The 13,242-nt window shown below is 45.8% G+C and overlaps 1 protein-coding gene across 1 annotated transcript; it reads right to left on the reverse strand.

The window, feature by feature from the left end:
- Window positions 1-791: 791 nt before the first annotated feature.
- C1QL2 (complement C1q like 2) lies at window positions 792-12,497 on the reverse strand. The gene is made up of 2 exons (XM_020779674.3): window positions 11,501-12,497; window positions 792-2,252 (listed from the first exon to the last, which is right to left on the reverse strand). The coding sequence occupies exons 1-2, from the start codon at window positions 12,212-12,214 to the stop codon at window positions 2,073-2,075; spliced, it is 894 nt and encodes a 297-aa protein (XP_020635333.3). The 5' UTR covers window positions 12,215-12,497; the 3' UTR covers window positions 792-2,072.
- Between the last annotated feature and the right edge of the window lie 745 nt (window positions 12,498-13,242).

A 13,242-nucleotide genomic window follows, 5' to 3' on the forward strand; every position in this document is an offset into this window, starting at 1 on the left:
ACCAAAAATATAATCCAGCATGAAAGTTGACAGAACATTCTGGTAGATGATGGTCTTTTTTTAAAAAAAGCTATAAATCTCACAAAATGCCTGTTTTTCCCCTCACATGATCTCAATGGACATCTTCTAAAGACATGCAGCGCAATCCAGTATACACATATTCAGAAGGAGACCCGCTGAATTCCCTGGTGATTATGTGTGAATAGGTGTACCTAAGATTGCAGGTATAATGTTTGATTCTCTCTGCCTAAAAACTGGGAAGACATCATATTGTATCATATTAAATTATATTATTTTATTTCTGGAGTCAAAATTAGAAGAATGGGCAGAGGAAGGTGAGGCCACCATCAGCCTTTTAATGGCTCTCTTGTTTTCCTTTCATTCAAGGGAACCAGGGAAAGAAAAAAACTCAAACTTTTATTCCTGCCCTAACAGTTTTACCACCTTCCATTTAGTCCTTCATCCAAGACTCAACAGGAGTCGAGACATTCAGTCAAGAACCACATCTGTCTCTCAGGTCTTTGGTATGGTCATAAGCCACCAAGGTTATTTGTCATCACCACTTGAAAAATAGGTTGGGAACTTTTTCCATATGACAGTTCTGCTAAATCTTGTCTATATTGTGCAGATTATAATGTGCTGCTAATGGGGGTGGGGTGTTGGAGCCATAAAAGAAACATCTTTCATTAAAAAATACACATTTTGAAGAGTTAAAAATACCATGCTCCACACTCTTATGCTGTTCTCCCTCAGAACATGCAACATCAGAAAAGAGACACAATAGAAAACCATTGTCAAAAAGATAATTTAATACACTCCCCCTTCTTTTGCTCATTCATTTGCTTTAGAGACAGGAGATTAATTTTTTTAACATCATCACCCACATAAGTATTGCATTGCACAAGGGTGGATGGAAGAAACAAAGAAAATATATATATATCTATTTATAGGACATAAATCAAAATGATTGGACTCAAATCCCCTACATACAAAGCAGCATAGGAACAGCCAGTGTAGTGTCACTATAACCTGTGCTATTTTCTAGACTGTTGATAAAAGCAATGATTCTCTACCTTAGGGCTGGGCACACAGCTCCCATAATCCTTCAAAATTAGCTATACTGGCTGATAGTTGTCACCCCAGAACATCTGGAGGGGCATAGTTGCCTACCTCTCATACATCTAAAGAGAAATAAAGTGCTAGGATTCATCGCTTCTGCTTTATGTACTGTGCTTTTCGCCTTAGAATCTTTCATACAAACATAAGGACTGGAGTGGGTTTAAACAAACTGACACCCCAGAAAGGAGATTAGGAGTGAGGTGAACAGAAATTTTGTTTTTAGTCACTTGTTTGGTCTTATTAAGAAAATGTAACTTAACAGCAAAGGACATGCTTTGTTCATAGGAAGTTGGAATTCAAATATTTCCAACAATAAAATGGTGTTTCAGAGAAAGAAAGCATGTCTACAATTCAACTGAGATCACAAAAATACCGAGTTTAATAAACTCTTGTTTGTACAGGCGGCTTACCCGCCTGAGTTGGTGTGTGGTACCATTTATCCATTTTGAATCTTAACAGACCAATGAAAATCTGATATTGTACTATCAGCTTTGATTTTGATGCAAGACTACTTAAACAAAGGTACACATTCTTATGGCTTGAAATGACACAAAGCTGAGACAGTTTCTTAAAATCTCCTTAGATGGACAGCCTGGATTAAGGGACTTTATGGAGATAACTGTACAACAAGCATCCCCTGAATGTTGGAGAGACGTTTTCACCAGAGACAGCATGGATTTTACTTCAGGGATCAATCCATGGTGTGGATAACTGCCAGTGAAGTCTCTTTAGACCTACTCCTCTAGTACTGAGTAATGAACAATAGGACATCTAAGAAGAGATAACACCGATGCTGGAAGCTGCTCCTCACTCTTTCAGGCGGCAACCAACGAAACATACAGTTTGTCTAGAATGAAGCGTAAAGTGACCTGCAAAGCAGACCCCCAGGAAAGGCGTGGTGGTGGTGGCGGAAAGACGAGGCGACGGGCCACAACTTGGGTTCTTGGTTTTTGTCAGTCGGGGTATAAAAGGAAGCCAGAGAAAGTGCTGTACTTATTGTTGTTGCCTCCATGGGCTTTCCCTCCATCCAGTTTCACATAGACCTCGTCCCCTGAGTCCAGGTGCAGCACCACACTGTTGCTAGCATAGTCGTAGTTCTGGTCGGCATCCTGGGCGATGGCACTAGCCCGCACCTGCAAAGCACAGCATACAAAGAGCGGAAAGGGATTCATATCCTTGGACACTCCATGGTCTGAATCCTTCCCCCACCCCACCCCCAAGCCTTCTTTTTCCACGTTCCTTCACCCTCTTATAGAAGCATCATGTTTTTTTACTCAAGTTCAGGGGGAGGATCTTTTTTGTTTGTTTCTTTCTTAAAATTGACAAGGCAGTCTGAGTGTGATTTTTTTTCCCCATGGAAAAGCACAGTATCATCACAGAAATAAGAAAAACTAAGGAAAGTTACTTTTTTGAACTGCAACTCCCCAAATCACCCAGGTATTACAGTCAATTTTTTTCCAAGTGATGTCTGAATTAAATACCACTAAGGAAAAGAAATTTATACCATACCGTATCGCCACCAGTCACTTCCTTCTTTCCGGATACCACCTACTGTGCCTTCCAAGAAAAAATATCCCTGAAATGGATTTTAAAACAGATTGGCAGGTCCCTTTCTATTGACAAAACACCTGGGCACAGTCAAAAGGGCACCCGCTGGACAGTTAGATTTCCACACATACCACAGAAGCAAATTTGGAGAGATCAGTTCAGGTCAAACATTTAAGAAAGTTCAAGGAAAACCCAAGGGAGTTTTAGCAAGACCAACAAAATGTCTTAGGAAAGAAAGATAACACCTAGCAAGAACTAACTCTTTCACCTTGGCCTCTCAGATCAGCCTATTCTGATCCTCCTTTCCTTTTTTTACCTCTTCCCTTTGCCTCGATCCCTGTTTCCCATTCTGCTTGCATTCGTACCGTACCCTTTTTCTACCACCATTCCCTTTTACACCAAACCTGCCCTTCACAGAGAAATGCTTTTCTTGTTCTTGTGCTCTTGCCATCTCCTCAGCTCTTTCTGTCACAACCCCCTCCTTTTCTTTTCCTCCTCAATCACTGTATAGAAAAAGGACATTAAATGTGACAGTAAAAGACATATAGTTTAACCTCCTTGAATGGAAATATTTCTTTCACTTGAATCTTGGCAGACAGATATCCATTCAGCCTGTTTCTTAATACTTCTGGTGATGGAGATTTCCTAACCTCTCCAGACTCCCTGTTCCACTGCTAGATTTCTCCATGTCATGTGTTTTTCATCCTGTCTGTCTCACTTCATCCTCCTTCATCGCCAGGACCCAGTGGCTCTCCCGAATCCTATCTCCCTTGGATCTTCATCAGACCTTTCATGATTCCATCCATCATAATTCAGTCTCTCTTTCCTTGGCCTTCTCTTCCTGATACTCATCCCTTCCTTTTTCCCTTACTTCTAATCCAATCAATTTTGGTTCTGTGTTCCTTCATTTATTGATTTTGATTATTCATACCATGCTTTTGGAGCAGATGGTTCCCCAAAGAAATGTGTAAATATATTGTAATGACACAAAACAAGATGATCTCTTCCCCAAACATATACACACAAGCTGACAAACCTTAAAGCTGCGGCCAATTTATGAGACTTTGTGCTTCTCTTCAGCTGAAGAATCCCAGGAGAACAGTTTTGCTAGCACTTTCCCCCCTTAGCTGAAATATTCAACATCCTTTTGCAATAGCCCTGCGAATGATCTAGAAAGGAAGGAGCTATACAGGACACCATGTATTAACACTTCTCTCTCTCTCTCTCTCTCTCTCTCTCTCTCTCTCTCATATCACTCTTGTAACAAGATCAAAGAAGTGTCAGATCAGTCATTAGGCTGAGTGCACATTACTGACCATTCTCATTTTGTGGCCATCCTACATCTTTCTCTCTCCCCTTTCCGTTAAACCCCAACTGGAACCACTTTTCTCATATTCCATTTTCCAGATACTTAGGCTTTTTTCCAAAATTTGTTAAGTGGCCCTGTCCAGTGGTATCAAAAAGAAAGAAAGAAAGAAAGAAAGAAAGAAAGAAAGAAAGAAAGAAAGAAAGAAAGAAAGAAAGAAAGAAAGAAAGAAAGAAAGAAAGAAAGAAAGAAAGAAAGAAAGAAAGAAAGAAAGAAAGAAAGAAAGAAAGAAAGAAAGAAAGAAAGAAAGAAAAAGAACTTTCCTTAATCCACCTTATTTTACTTCCCAGGAAATTAACTGGCAGGTCTATACCCCTTTTGCCCATCCTGCTTTCAGCCCTACTCTTGCCTAAGCAGGTGCTAGAATGTGAGCTGAGGGCATGTTCTCAAACAGAGATTGTCTTTTCTAACTGGGTTGAAAATATCAAAGCAAATAAACAAGAGACTCTCAGCCTGGTGTCCTCCAACTGTTTCAGAGCACAACTTTCATGATTCTTGACTATTGGCCTCTGAGCCTAATAGGAATTTATGTCAGAGTATCTGAAGTGCAGAAAATTGCCTCTCGTAGTGATACTTCATGACCTGAAGCAAATGTAGTCTATCAAATATAGCAGGAACTCTCCTACATCTTCCCCACCATCCACAAAGGGGACACATTGAAAAGCCTAAAGTTTTCAGAATTCACTCTGTTCCTCGGCTTCACCATGTCCCATGATATGTGCCATATGGTATAAATCAGCATATGCTAAACAAGTGGATGTAGCTCTTAATGCATCATGCAGAATTATTGCTATCTATCTGAAACCTACCCCAGTGAAAAAGTTTATTATTTGGTTGGCATTGCCTCTCCAGAAGTACATCAAGAGATGCTAGTAAGTAAAGAACAAAATAAGGTAATACAGCACCATACCCATCCACTTCATGGACATCAACTGCCTAGACAATGGCTAAAATCAAGAAAAGGTTTTCTGCACACATCTCAAGCTCTAAATATTAAACCAGGAGAGGCTAAGTTAAACCTATGGAGAACAACACAAACTGCTGAATGGATGACTACTGAAGAGTATCTCTCACCATAAGACTCGATCTAGAAGTCACTTTATAGACTTGGAAGCAATGCTGGAAGATCAAAGAATAATCAAGTAAAATGGAGCTACTTGTTTACAGGGTGATCTTTTATGACTGTAGAGAAATTCTATCAATACTGCACTTATTTGCATGCAATGTATGTCCTATCTCATGTACAAAAGAACATCTAGCAACTGATCAAGATGAAGCCATTAAGTAGCCTGCTTCTGGTCAAAAATAGTCTAACTATTTAAAAATTTTAGTTAGTTTTAATTTTACCTATTTTTTATATGTTCATAATGTTAATTTGTGGAATACTCTGACATGGTTTTTTTTTAAGGAAGACCAAGTACCACACATAGTCTCAGGATCTAAATGTGAGGAGCTATCCATGGTCCTGAGAGAGGAAGGGAAAAAAGCTGCAGATGAAGAGAAGGGAGGGTTTCCCACAATGTTAGAGGGACCTGGAGCATAAATGAGCAGGAAGTACTGTCCACCCCCTACACTGAAAAGACTAAAATGTCTTCAGAAGGACAGTGATGATATTTAGTTTCTTGGTTCATGCAAGTATGTGTACGCACACTCATACACCCTTACAGACACACATACCACACTTCTGTTCAGCAGATGGAATCCACCTCACCCCAGTGTTAGGGATGCAGCCTTAACAAATGAAAACAAAGACAAAGGGATATCGGGGGGGGGGCGGGAAACAAGAAAGCTTTTAAAGTATAGGATCCACTGGAGTTAATCAGAGTATGAAGGATAAACCAGGAAGCATGAGAACTTTAGAATTAGGCCCTCTTTAAGCTGAGGGAAATTGTCTTTGGAAAATGTATAAACCACCAGATAACATTAGAGCAAAATATGTAAGAAAAATCTGGCCTGATCTGCTCAGAGAGATAGATAGCAGCCAGATTTTTCAGGGTAGCCCACGAACAGGGCTTGAGTGCAGACTGCCTGCTTCTATCTCCCAACTGCTGGTATTGAGAGGCAAAATGCTTTTGGTACAGGAAGAAATATATAGCCATATTCATAACTAAAAGCCACTGATAGCCTTGTCCTCCATGAATCTATTTCTCCTTTAAAGTTGTCCACAGTGGAGGCCAACTGAATCCTGCTGTAACCAATGCTGCACTTGTACTAGAAATAAGAAGATGCTGCTTTTGCCCCTAGAATGAAAGGGCTGGCCTGAGGTTTCCAACTGAAGGCTCCAGGTAACAACCATCTGCTTTACTGTAAGGGGATTGGCTTCATGGGGTATGTGGTGTTCTCTTCCCAGGATGTGGCAGAATGTGGATTAACCGTGGTGGAAGAATGGGCTCTTATGAAGATAGGTGGGATAGTCATTAATTAATGCAGTTTCCCCATTTCTTTCAATGCTTCTTTCCTTTCCACCATTCTAGGATCTGTGGTTCTGAGCAAAGCATTAAGCCCTTGATTGGGAAAAAAAACAGGTCTCTGTGAAAAACGATGACATACTTAGGCTTAGAAGTCTGGTGAAATGCCATGCTTGAGTCACGTCAACTACTGTTTTTAGCAACTGAAGATAACTTTACAACTGTAGGATCTCCATCTGGGCGCAGAAATGCCCGGAGAAGGAGAAGACTGAAGCTTCTAGGCTTGGCTCTATCCATTAAGCAGAGTGAGTTAATGGTTTCAAGCAGCAGGTGCAGGAAAGTATTTATCCTAAATTCTCGAGTTAATCCCTTGATTAAGTGGACCAAACCATGTGCAGCCTCAGCTTGTCCATATCCATACTGGTGCTGTCAAAATAAGATTTAGCTGCCAATCCAGCTTCTGTATATAGAATGAAGGGCACCTCATCCTGTTCCTTGCCTCAGCTAGCTCTTGGCTTGCTGGCCATGCCTCAGAGACTGGCTTTTCCCTAATGGAAATGGTAGTTACTATGATCCAAAGGCCCAGTTCATGGATTCATTAGTCCCTGGCTTATTGCATTTTACTAGCCGTTAGTACCCACATTGTCAGACAAGAGATAGGCATCCTTAGGAAAACATCACAAGTCCCACCCTGATTGACAGTCCCCACCTTCAGCCAAATTATTTCCTCATGCCTTTTTAAAAACATGTCTCAGGACGCTATCTTCACTCCCTGGAAGACTAAGGCCACTTTCATGAAGACAATACCCTAAAATTGTTAACAGGCCCCACTTACCTGTAATATCAGACCTATATCTCACATTGCTTCCTTCCAAGCTTTTGTGCTAATCCCCCAGTGTATCTGCCAGGAACAGGCTACATGCTATAAGTAATGCAAGGATGAGGAACATGTGCTTCCCTCCATCATCACAGATGATGTTTTTTGAACCGCAACTCCCGCCGTACTTCGTCTCTGATTATGCTGGGCTAGGACTTACAGGAGCTGCATTTTAGCAACATCTGAAGGGTTCCATGTTCATCACCCATGGAGCAGAGGCCTCACAGCACAATAAAAAAATAATTCTTTCTGTAGGGTGTTCTGTCAACTAGATGTTACAGCAAGAATGGGGATTGCTCACCAGGGATGGTCACTTTCAGTAACATCCTCATGGCAAGCACAACATGCTGATTCATAGCCTAATGTGTGGGCCATCTCCATGTTCACCATCTTTTTGCCATTTCATTCATGTTGCAGGCACAGAACAAGGAGCCCTCATGCATGGCCTGGCCCCAGACCTTGGAATCTCCACTCCAGAGACACACATGATTTCTACAACATCCAAGACTCTGGTGTGATTGTGAGTCAGGTCTCCACAAGCTTGTTCTCTTAAAATGCAACTGGAGGAAGATACCATCTGAGGATGTGACCCTCACACAACAAAGGGAAACCTCTGAGGGTGTGACTTTACTGGAAGGGTGTAATTTGACTCACAGCCTGTATTACATTTGAAATCTCAGTCAGTGCTCAAACTGTTCATCATTCTTACTGGGTGTGAGACAATCCACATTTCACTTGACAGCCCCCCCCCCCTTCTTTCTTTCCTCCCTCTGGTCCCACATCTGCTGATCTAACTGGGAATGGACGGAAACATAAATATGAAATAATTATAGACCAACAATCTAAGTCTCTTTTCAAACCACATGTCTCCATTTTATCGGCATATTTTAATAATGGCTTCCAGTTTTCCGTGAATTTACTATGGCTTATTTCAATTTTTTTTTTAAAGGTGATGGGTAAAGGTATATACATATATGTGATTTGGAGAAAAGTGGGGAATAGTTTTGTATTTAATATTTGTAAAATGTTCGATTGTCTTTTCATTCTTTAGAAATAAATAAATAAATAAATAAATAAAATATGAAATAATTATAGCAGTAACCCAGCAATGGGGGGTGATCTAACACTAACCTCATATATGTAAGAAATTATTTTAAAATTTTTAAAATTCAGAGGATGATCAGAGGAGAGGAAAGAATGTGGGGATGTGTTCTCCTGGTCCTGAACATCACACCCCAACTGCCTACATCACCAAAACACCACCTACAGACACACACCCTATCTTTACAAGAATGTATCACAACAAACCTCACAAGAAAAAGCTGCTTTAATCATTCAGCTTGAAGATGTAGAAGCCCCTTTAAGGAGCAGAGAATTGGGAGCAAAAAGGCTGGATTGATTTAAATCCGTCTTTGAGTTGTGTGGTCAGTTTAAAAACCCTTCAAATTCACTTTATAAGCAGGACAAATTCCATGATATTTGACCATGTAGCTGCAGCCTAAGTGCTACATCCACATATAACTGGGGCAAGCCTGGAAGGAAATCCTTTCTTCATTGGGCAGCAGTAAGAATTGTTAGGTCTCTAAATTCAAGTTTTAAAACACCTGAGACTCATAGCTCTGAAAAGGATCACACAAGTCACTTTTCACGGCCCAACCCTCATCTAAAAAGAGGACACCCACTAATACACCATCCTCCCCAACAGATGGCTGTCCGAGATGTGCTTCAACCTTCTCAAAAGGAAATATCTTTCTTTTAAGCCTGTTTTTATCAAGTAGCTAAAAACCCTGCTTAAAACCCTGTTAAAGGCAGGGTTTAAAGCAGGTGTGTATTGGACTGAAGGAGGTCGTGATCATGATTTTAAGTGACGAACTTTCTGAATTGCTTTAAAGTTAATTGTGTTTTGATACTACGATGTTTTGAAATCAAAAGCTATTGTGGTCTTATCTGTATTTATTTTTTAATCACATTGAGTTACTTTGAGTCTCACTTCTGGGTGTGCAAGGGGACATAAATAAATGAATACAAACGAAATAAAATGAAGTTGCAATTTAGCTGACATACCTCACTTTGGATCAGCTCCCCATAAGAAGAAGGAAATTGTCACTGATGTTCTTTCCACCTGCAGATCGTTTCAGCATGTAAAAACGAGGTGTCCTTCCTTCAGATGGGGGTTGGATTGCAAAAATTCCTCCTTGCTCATCAGTGCCCCAGGTCCCTCCGAACCTGTAATGGCTGTGCTCCTCTCTGTACCTGCTGGTTTCCTCTCTCCCCCCCCCCCCTTTCCTTTCCCCTACCTTTCAGCACCATAGATAGCTCCCTATAGGCAGTGAAGCTCTTAAGAGCACACCAGGCAAAAACAAAACAAAAATAATGAAAAACATTAAGAAGACAAAATGCTGTGGCACCTTTAAAACTAATTGCTGTATTTTACTGTGAGCTTTCATGGACAAGTCCATCTCTTCAGACAAGAGCACATCATGGGCCACTGTTAAACCAAGGAGTAGACCCACTTCTCCGAATCTTTAAGGAAGGTCCATAAGATAATTTCTTGATGTAAGGTTTTATGGATGATGAGCACAACACACATAGCAGACCCAGGCAACGTGTGGCCTTCCAGATTTTGCCCACCAGCAATTTTCAAGACCTTCTGATGTTTGATAACATGGGCCAGGGCAGAAGAGAGTTACAGCACATTCCATGCTGACAACTTAATGAAATTTTGAGCTGCAGAAATGAGCATAGGGGCTTACTATGCAAAAATGAATTCCTATAGTTGGCAATTTATTTATTGTTATCAAAGACCCTCTTATAGTCAGAATTTCATTCCATCACCATCATTCACACACACGATTGCTAAATATGACTTCCCATATGTACAAGGCATGAACCAAACCCCAACATACATATCTCATTCAACTTCTAGGGGAAACTGCCTGGATCTCAGGATCTCTTAACAGCATAGGAAACTGCCTTGGGTAAAGTCCAACTAATCCAGCATTGCCAGTGATGACTGGAAGCAATGATTTCAGGTGGAGGACTTTCCTTGCCCTACCTGAAAATGGAAGGGACTGATCTTAGGCCATCTGACATGGAAAGAGCTCAATAACAGATGATTTTATGAAGTGGCAATCTATAAATTTTCCTCTTGTGGACAAAGGGGAAACAAGAAGGAAAGCAAGACTGTGATGCAGGAGTAACACAGGAGGGGATTGTGAAGACCAGTCCTGATATGTGATTGGACCTTAAACTCAGCTCCTCCTACTGGCACCTTCTATATGTGTGTAATTACAATTGACATTATCTTCAAGCAGCATAGGCAAGATGATGGGATTTATAGTGAAACACTTCTCGAGAATGCCATGTTGTGGGAGGCAGCCGTAAAGAGAGCCCCAGAAGTGGACCTTTTCAAACTCCAGGTCTCCAGGGACTTTGCTGGCCACGTTCCCGCTCATCAGCCTTGTTAATGGCTTCAGATCCCTCCATCTGCGAGAAAAAGTCCGCCAGCTCTTGAGATGCGGGTTGGGAACAGAACTATTTTAGGGTTCCCCTCTGAACTGAACTCCCCTTCCCCACGCACGCACGCACTTCAGAATCCCCTAATAAGCAGCTTCCTTCCCACTTTCTCTCGCTCCAGGTTCCCCTGAACTGGGTTTCCTCCTTGGCTCCTTCCAAGTCGGAGTCCTCATGCAGTGAGGAACTCTGGGGAAGGGATTCCTTTCGGCGGATGGGCTGCCCTCCACGCCGAGTTCCTCATTTTCAGGCTGACACAGATCTCGAGGGCTCGTTCACACGAATCCCGCGCAGCTGGGCGGTTACTCAGCAGCCTCGACGCCGCCGAAAAACCAGCCCGCTTCAGCTGAGAACGGGCAAGTTCCTCCGCGCCCCTTCCCGGTTGCTTGACCTGCCGCCGCAGCCCTGAAGCGCGGGCAAAAGCCCTCGAGAGTTTCAGGCCCCTGGGTTTCCGCATCTCCTTCGGTCGCCTTCTGCACTTTTAGTTTTTGCAAGCTGAAAAGCTGAAGGGGAAAAGTTGCAACCACCCCGCTGCCCAGCTCCCCTAATCTGAGCCACCACCCCCCTTCCGTTCTCCGAGCTCTCCCCCGGAGGTTGGAGGCCCCGCGCCGTCCAGCGCGCCGCCCTCCCGCCCGCTCCGCGTCTCCCCTGGCCGGCGCGGCCACCCACCTGCCCGTTCTTGCAGAGGTCGGCCCACATGCTGGTACCGTCGCCGCCCCGCATCAGGATGTGGTAGGTGAAGAAGTAGATGCCGCGCACCTGGCAGGTGAACTTGCCCGACGAGGGGTCGTAGTGGTTGCCCAGGTTGGTGACCACGTCGTCGAACTTGAGCACCTCGTAGCCTTCGTGCGGGCTCTTGAGGCCCACGTAGAAAGCGATCTTGGGGCCGCTGAAGGCGGCGCTCAGGGCGCCCGTCACCTCGCCGCCCGGCGGGGGGCTGCTGCTGCTGCCGCCGGCGCCGCCCGAGCCCATGGTGGTGGTGGTGGCGGCTCCCGAGGGCCCGATCCCCGGCACCAGCATCCCCGGCAGCCCCGGCCTGCCCGAATCGCCCCTCTCCCCCGGCGGCCCCCTAGGACCCGGAGGTCCCGGCTCGCCGGGCGGTCCCCGCGGCCCGGGCTTGCCTGGGCGGCCGGGATCGCCCTTGGGGCCCTGGATGAAGGGCGGCGGGGGCGGGGGCGGGTTGACGCTCAGCTCCTGCAGGGCTTCGAGGGCGGCGGTGGTGCCTCCCGGGCGCCCGGCGGTGGGTCCGGCGGCGGCGGCGGCGCTGTTGGCGCTGTAGGGGTCGCAGATCATGCGGCAGGTGCCCATCATCTCGTAGTGCGCCTGGGTCGGGGACGGCGCCTGCACCAGGAGGGGGACGGCGATGAGCAGGATGAGGCCCATGGCCAGGGCGATCCCGACGGCGGCCACCAGCCGCTTCCTCCTCTGCCAGAGCCGGGACGCGAGCGCCAACAGGTCTTCCTTGCTGGGCGAGGTAATGGTGACTTCTCTCGACGGCGGCGAGCCTGCCTGCGGTGGGGCCAGAAGAGGGAAGTCAGGCGCGAACGACACCCCGGCCCGCGGCGAATGAGCGGGAACGACCTCCTGCCCGTGCTCAGGCACCCTCCTCCCGGGGAGAGCCGCCGCCGCCGCCGCCGCCGCCTCCTGGACCTCCGCTTCCGTGGGTGCCCTTCATGTTGGCATCACGGAACTGCAAAGGGAGAAGGCGAGGAGGAAGAGGAGAGGACAGGAAGGGGGGGAGGGGAGGGGAGGGGAGGAGGGGACGAAGCCGTCCATCCCTCCCGAGGAGGAGGAGAAAGACTCGGGACAACCCTGACGTAAAAAAAAAACGTCGGCTCGCCCTCTTTCCCTCCCCGGCTCCCTCTCTTCCCCTTTCTCTTCCTCCACCTCTCCTTTCTGCCCCACAGCTAGTCCTTCCTCGCTGCTTCCCCCAGTCCCGCGCCCTGATCATCCAGCCAGCTCCTCCCTCCCTCGCCCGTCCACCCCACCCCACCCCACCAACCCCTCTCCCCCCCCCCCATGGGGTTTACAGACCATTCCCACAAACGCACATTCACCAACGCGCTCCCTCGAACATCCGTCAACCCGCGTGTGCCACAAAGGCTTCACCTCGGGGAAGACGCGGAGCGCCGGCTACCGCGGCGGCGGCGGCGGGTCTCGGACAGGCTGGGCGCGAACAGGTGGAGTCCTCGTCTCCGAGGGTTGGTTCTGATCCTCCTCCTCCTCCCCACAGCCGCCAGGACGCCGCCACCCTTGCTGAGCCGGGGAGCAGAGAGGGGACCTCCACCACCAGCCTCTCTCTCTCTTTCTCTCTCTCTCTCTCTGGGTGCGGCCGCCGCCTCGACTCTCGCGCACACTGTTTTGTAATGTCAGGAGAGCCCCGCTTCCCAGGGAGCTTTCTTCCCAGGGGA

The sequence above is a fragment of the Pogona vitticeps genome, chromosome 1 (assembly GCF_051106095.1).
Source record: "Pogona vitticeps strain Pit_001003342236 chromosome 1, PviZW2.1, whole genome shotgun sequence".
In the NCBI taxonomy this organism is placed as follows: domain Eukaryota; kingdom Metazoa; phylum Chordata; class Lepidosauria; order Squamata; family Agamidae; genus Pogona; species Pogona vitticeps.

Bases quoted from the DNA above. Each gene is read 5' to 3' on its own strand.
- C1QL2 (XM_020779674.3), bottom strand. From the start codon at position 12,214: ATGGGCCTCATCCTGCTCATCGCCGTCCCCCTCCTGGTGCAGGCGCCG. The intron at 2,253-11,500 runs GTGGGTGGCCGC...TGTGCTTTGCAG, and splicing joins ACCTCTGCAAGAACGGGCAG to GTGCGGGCTAGTGCCATCGC.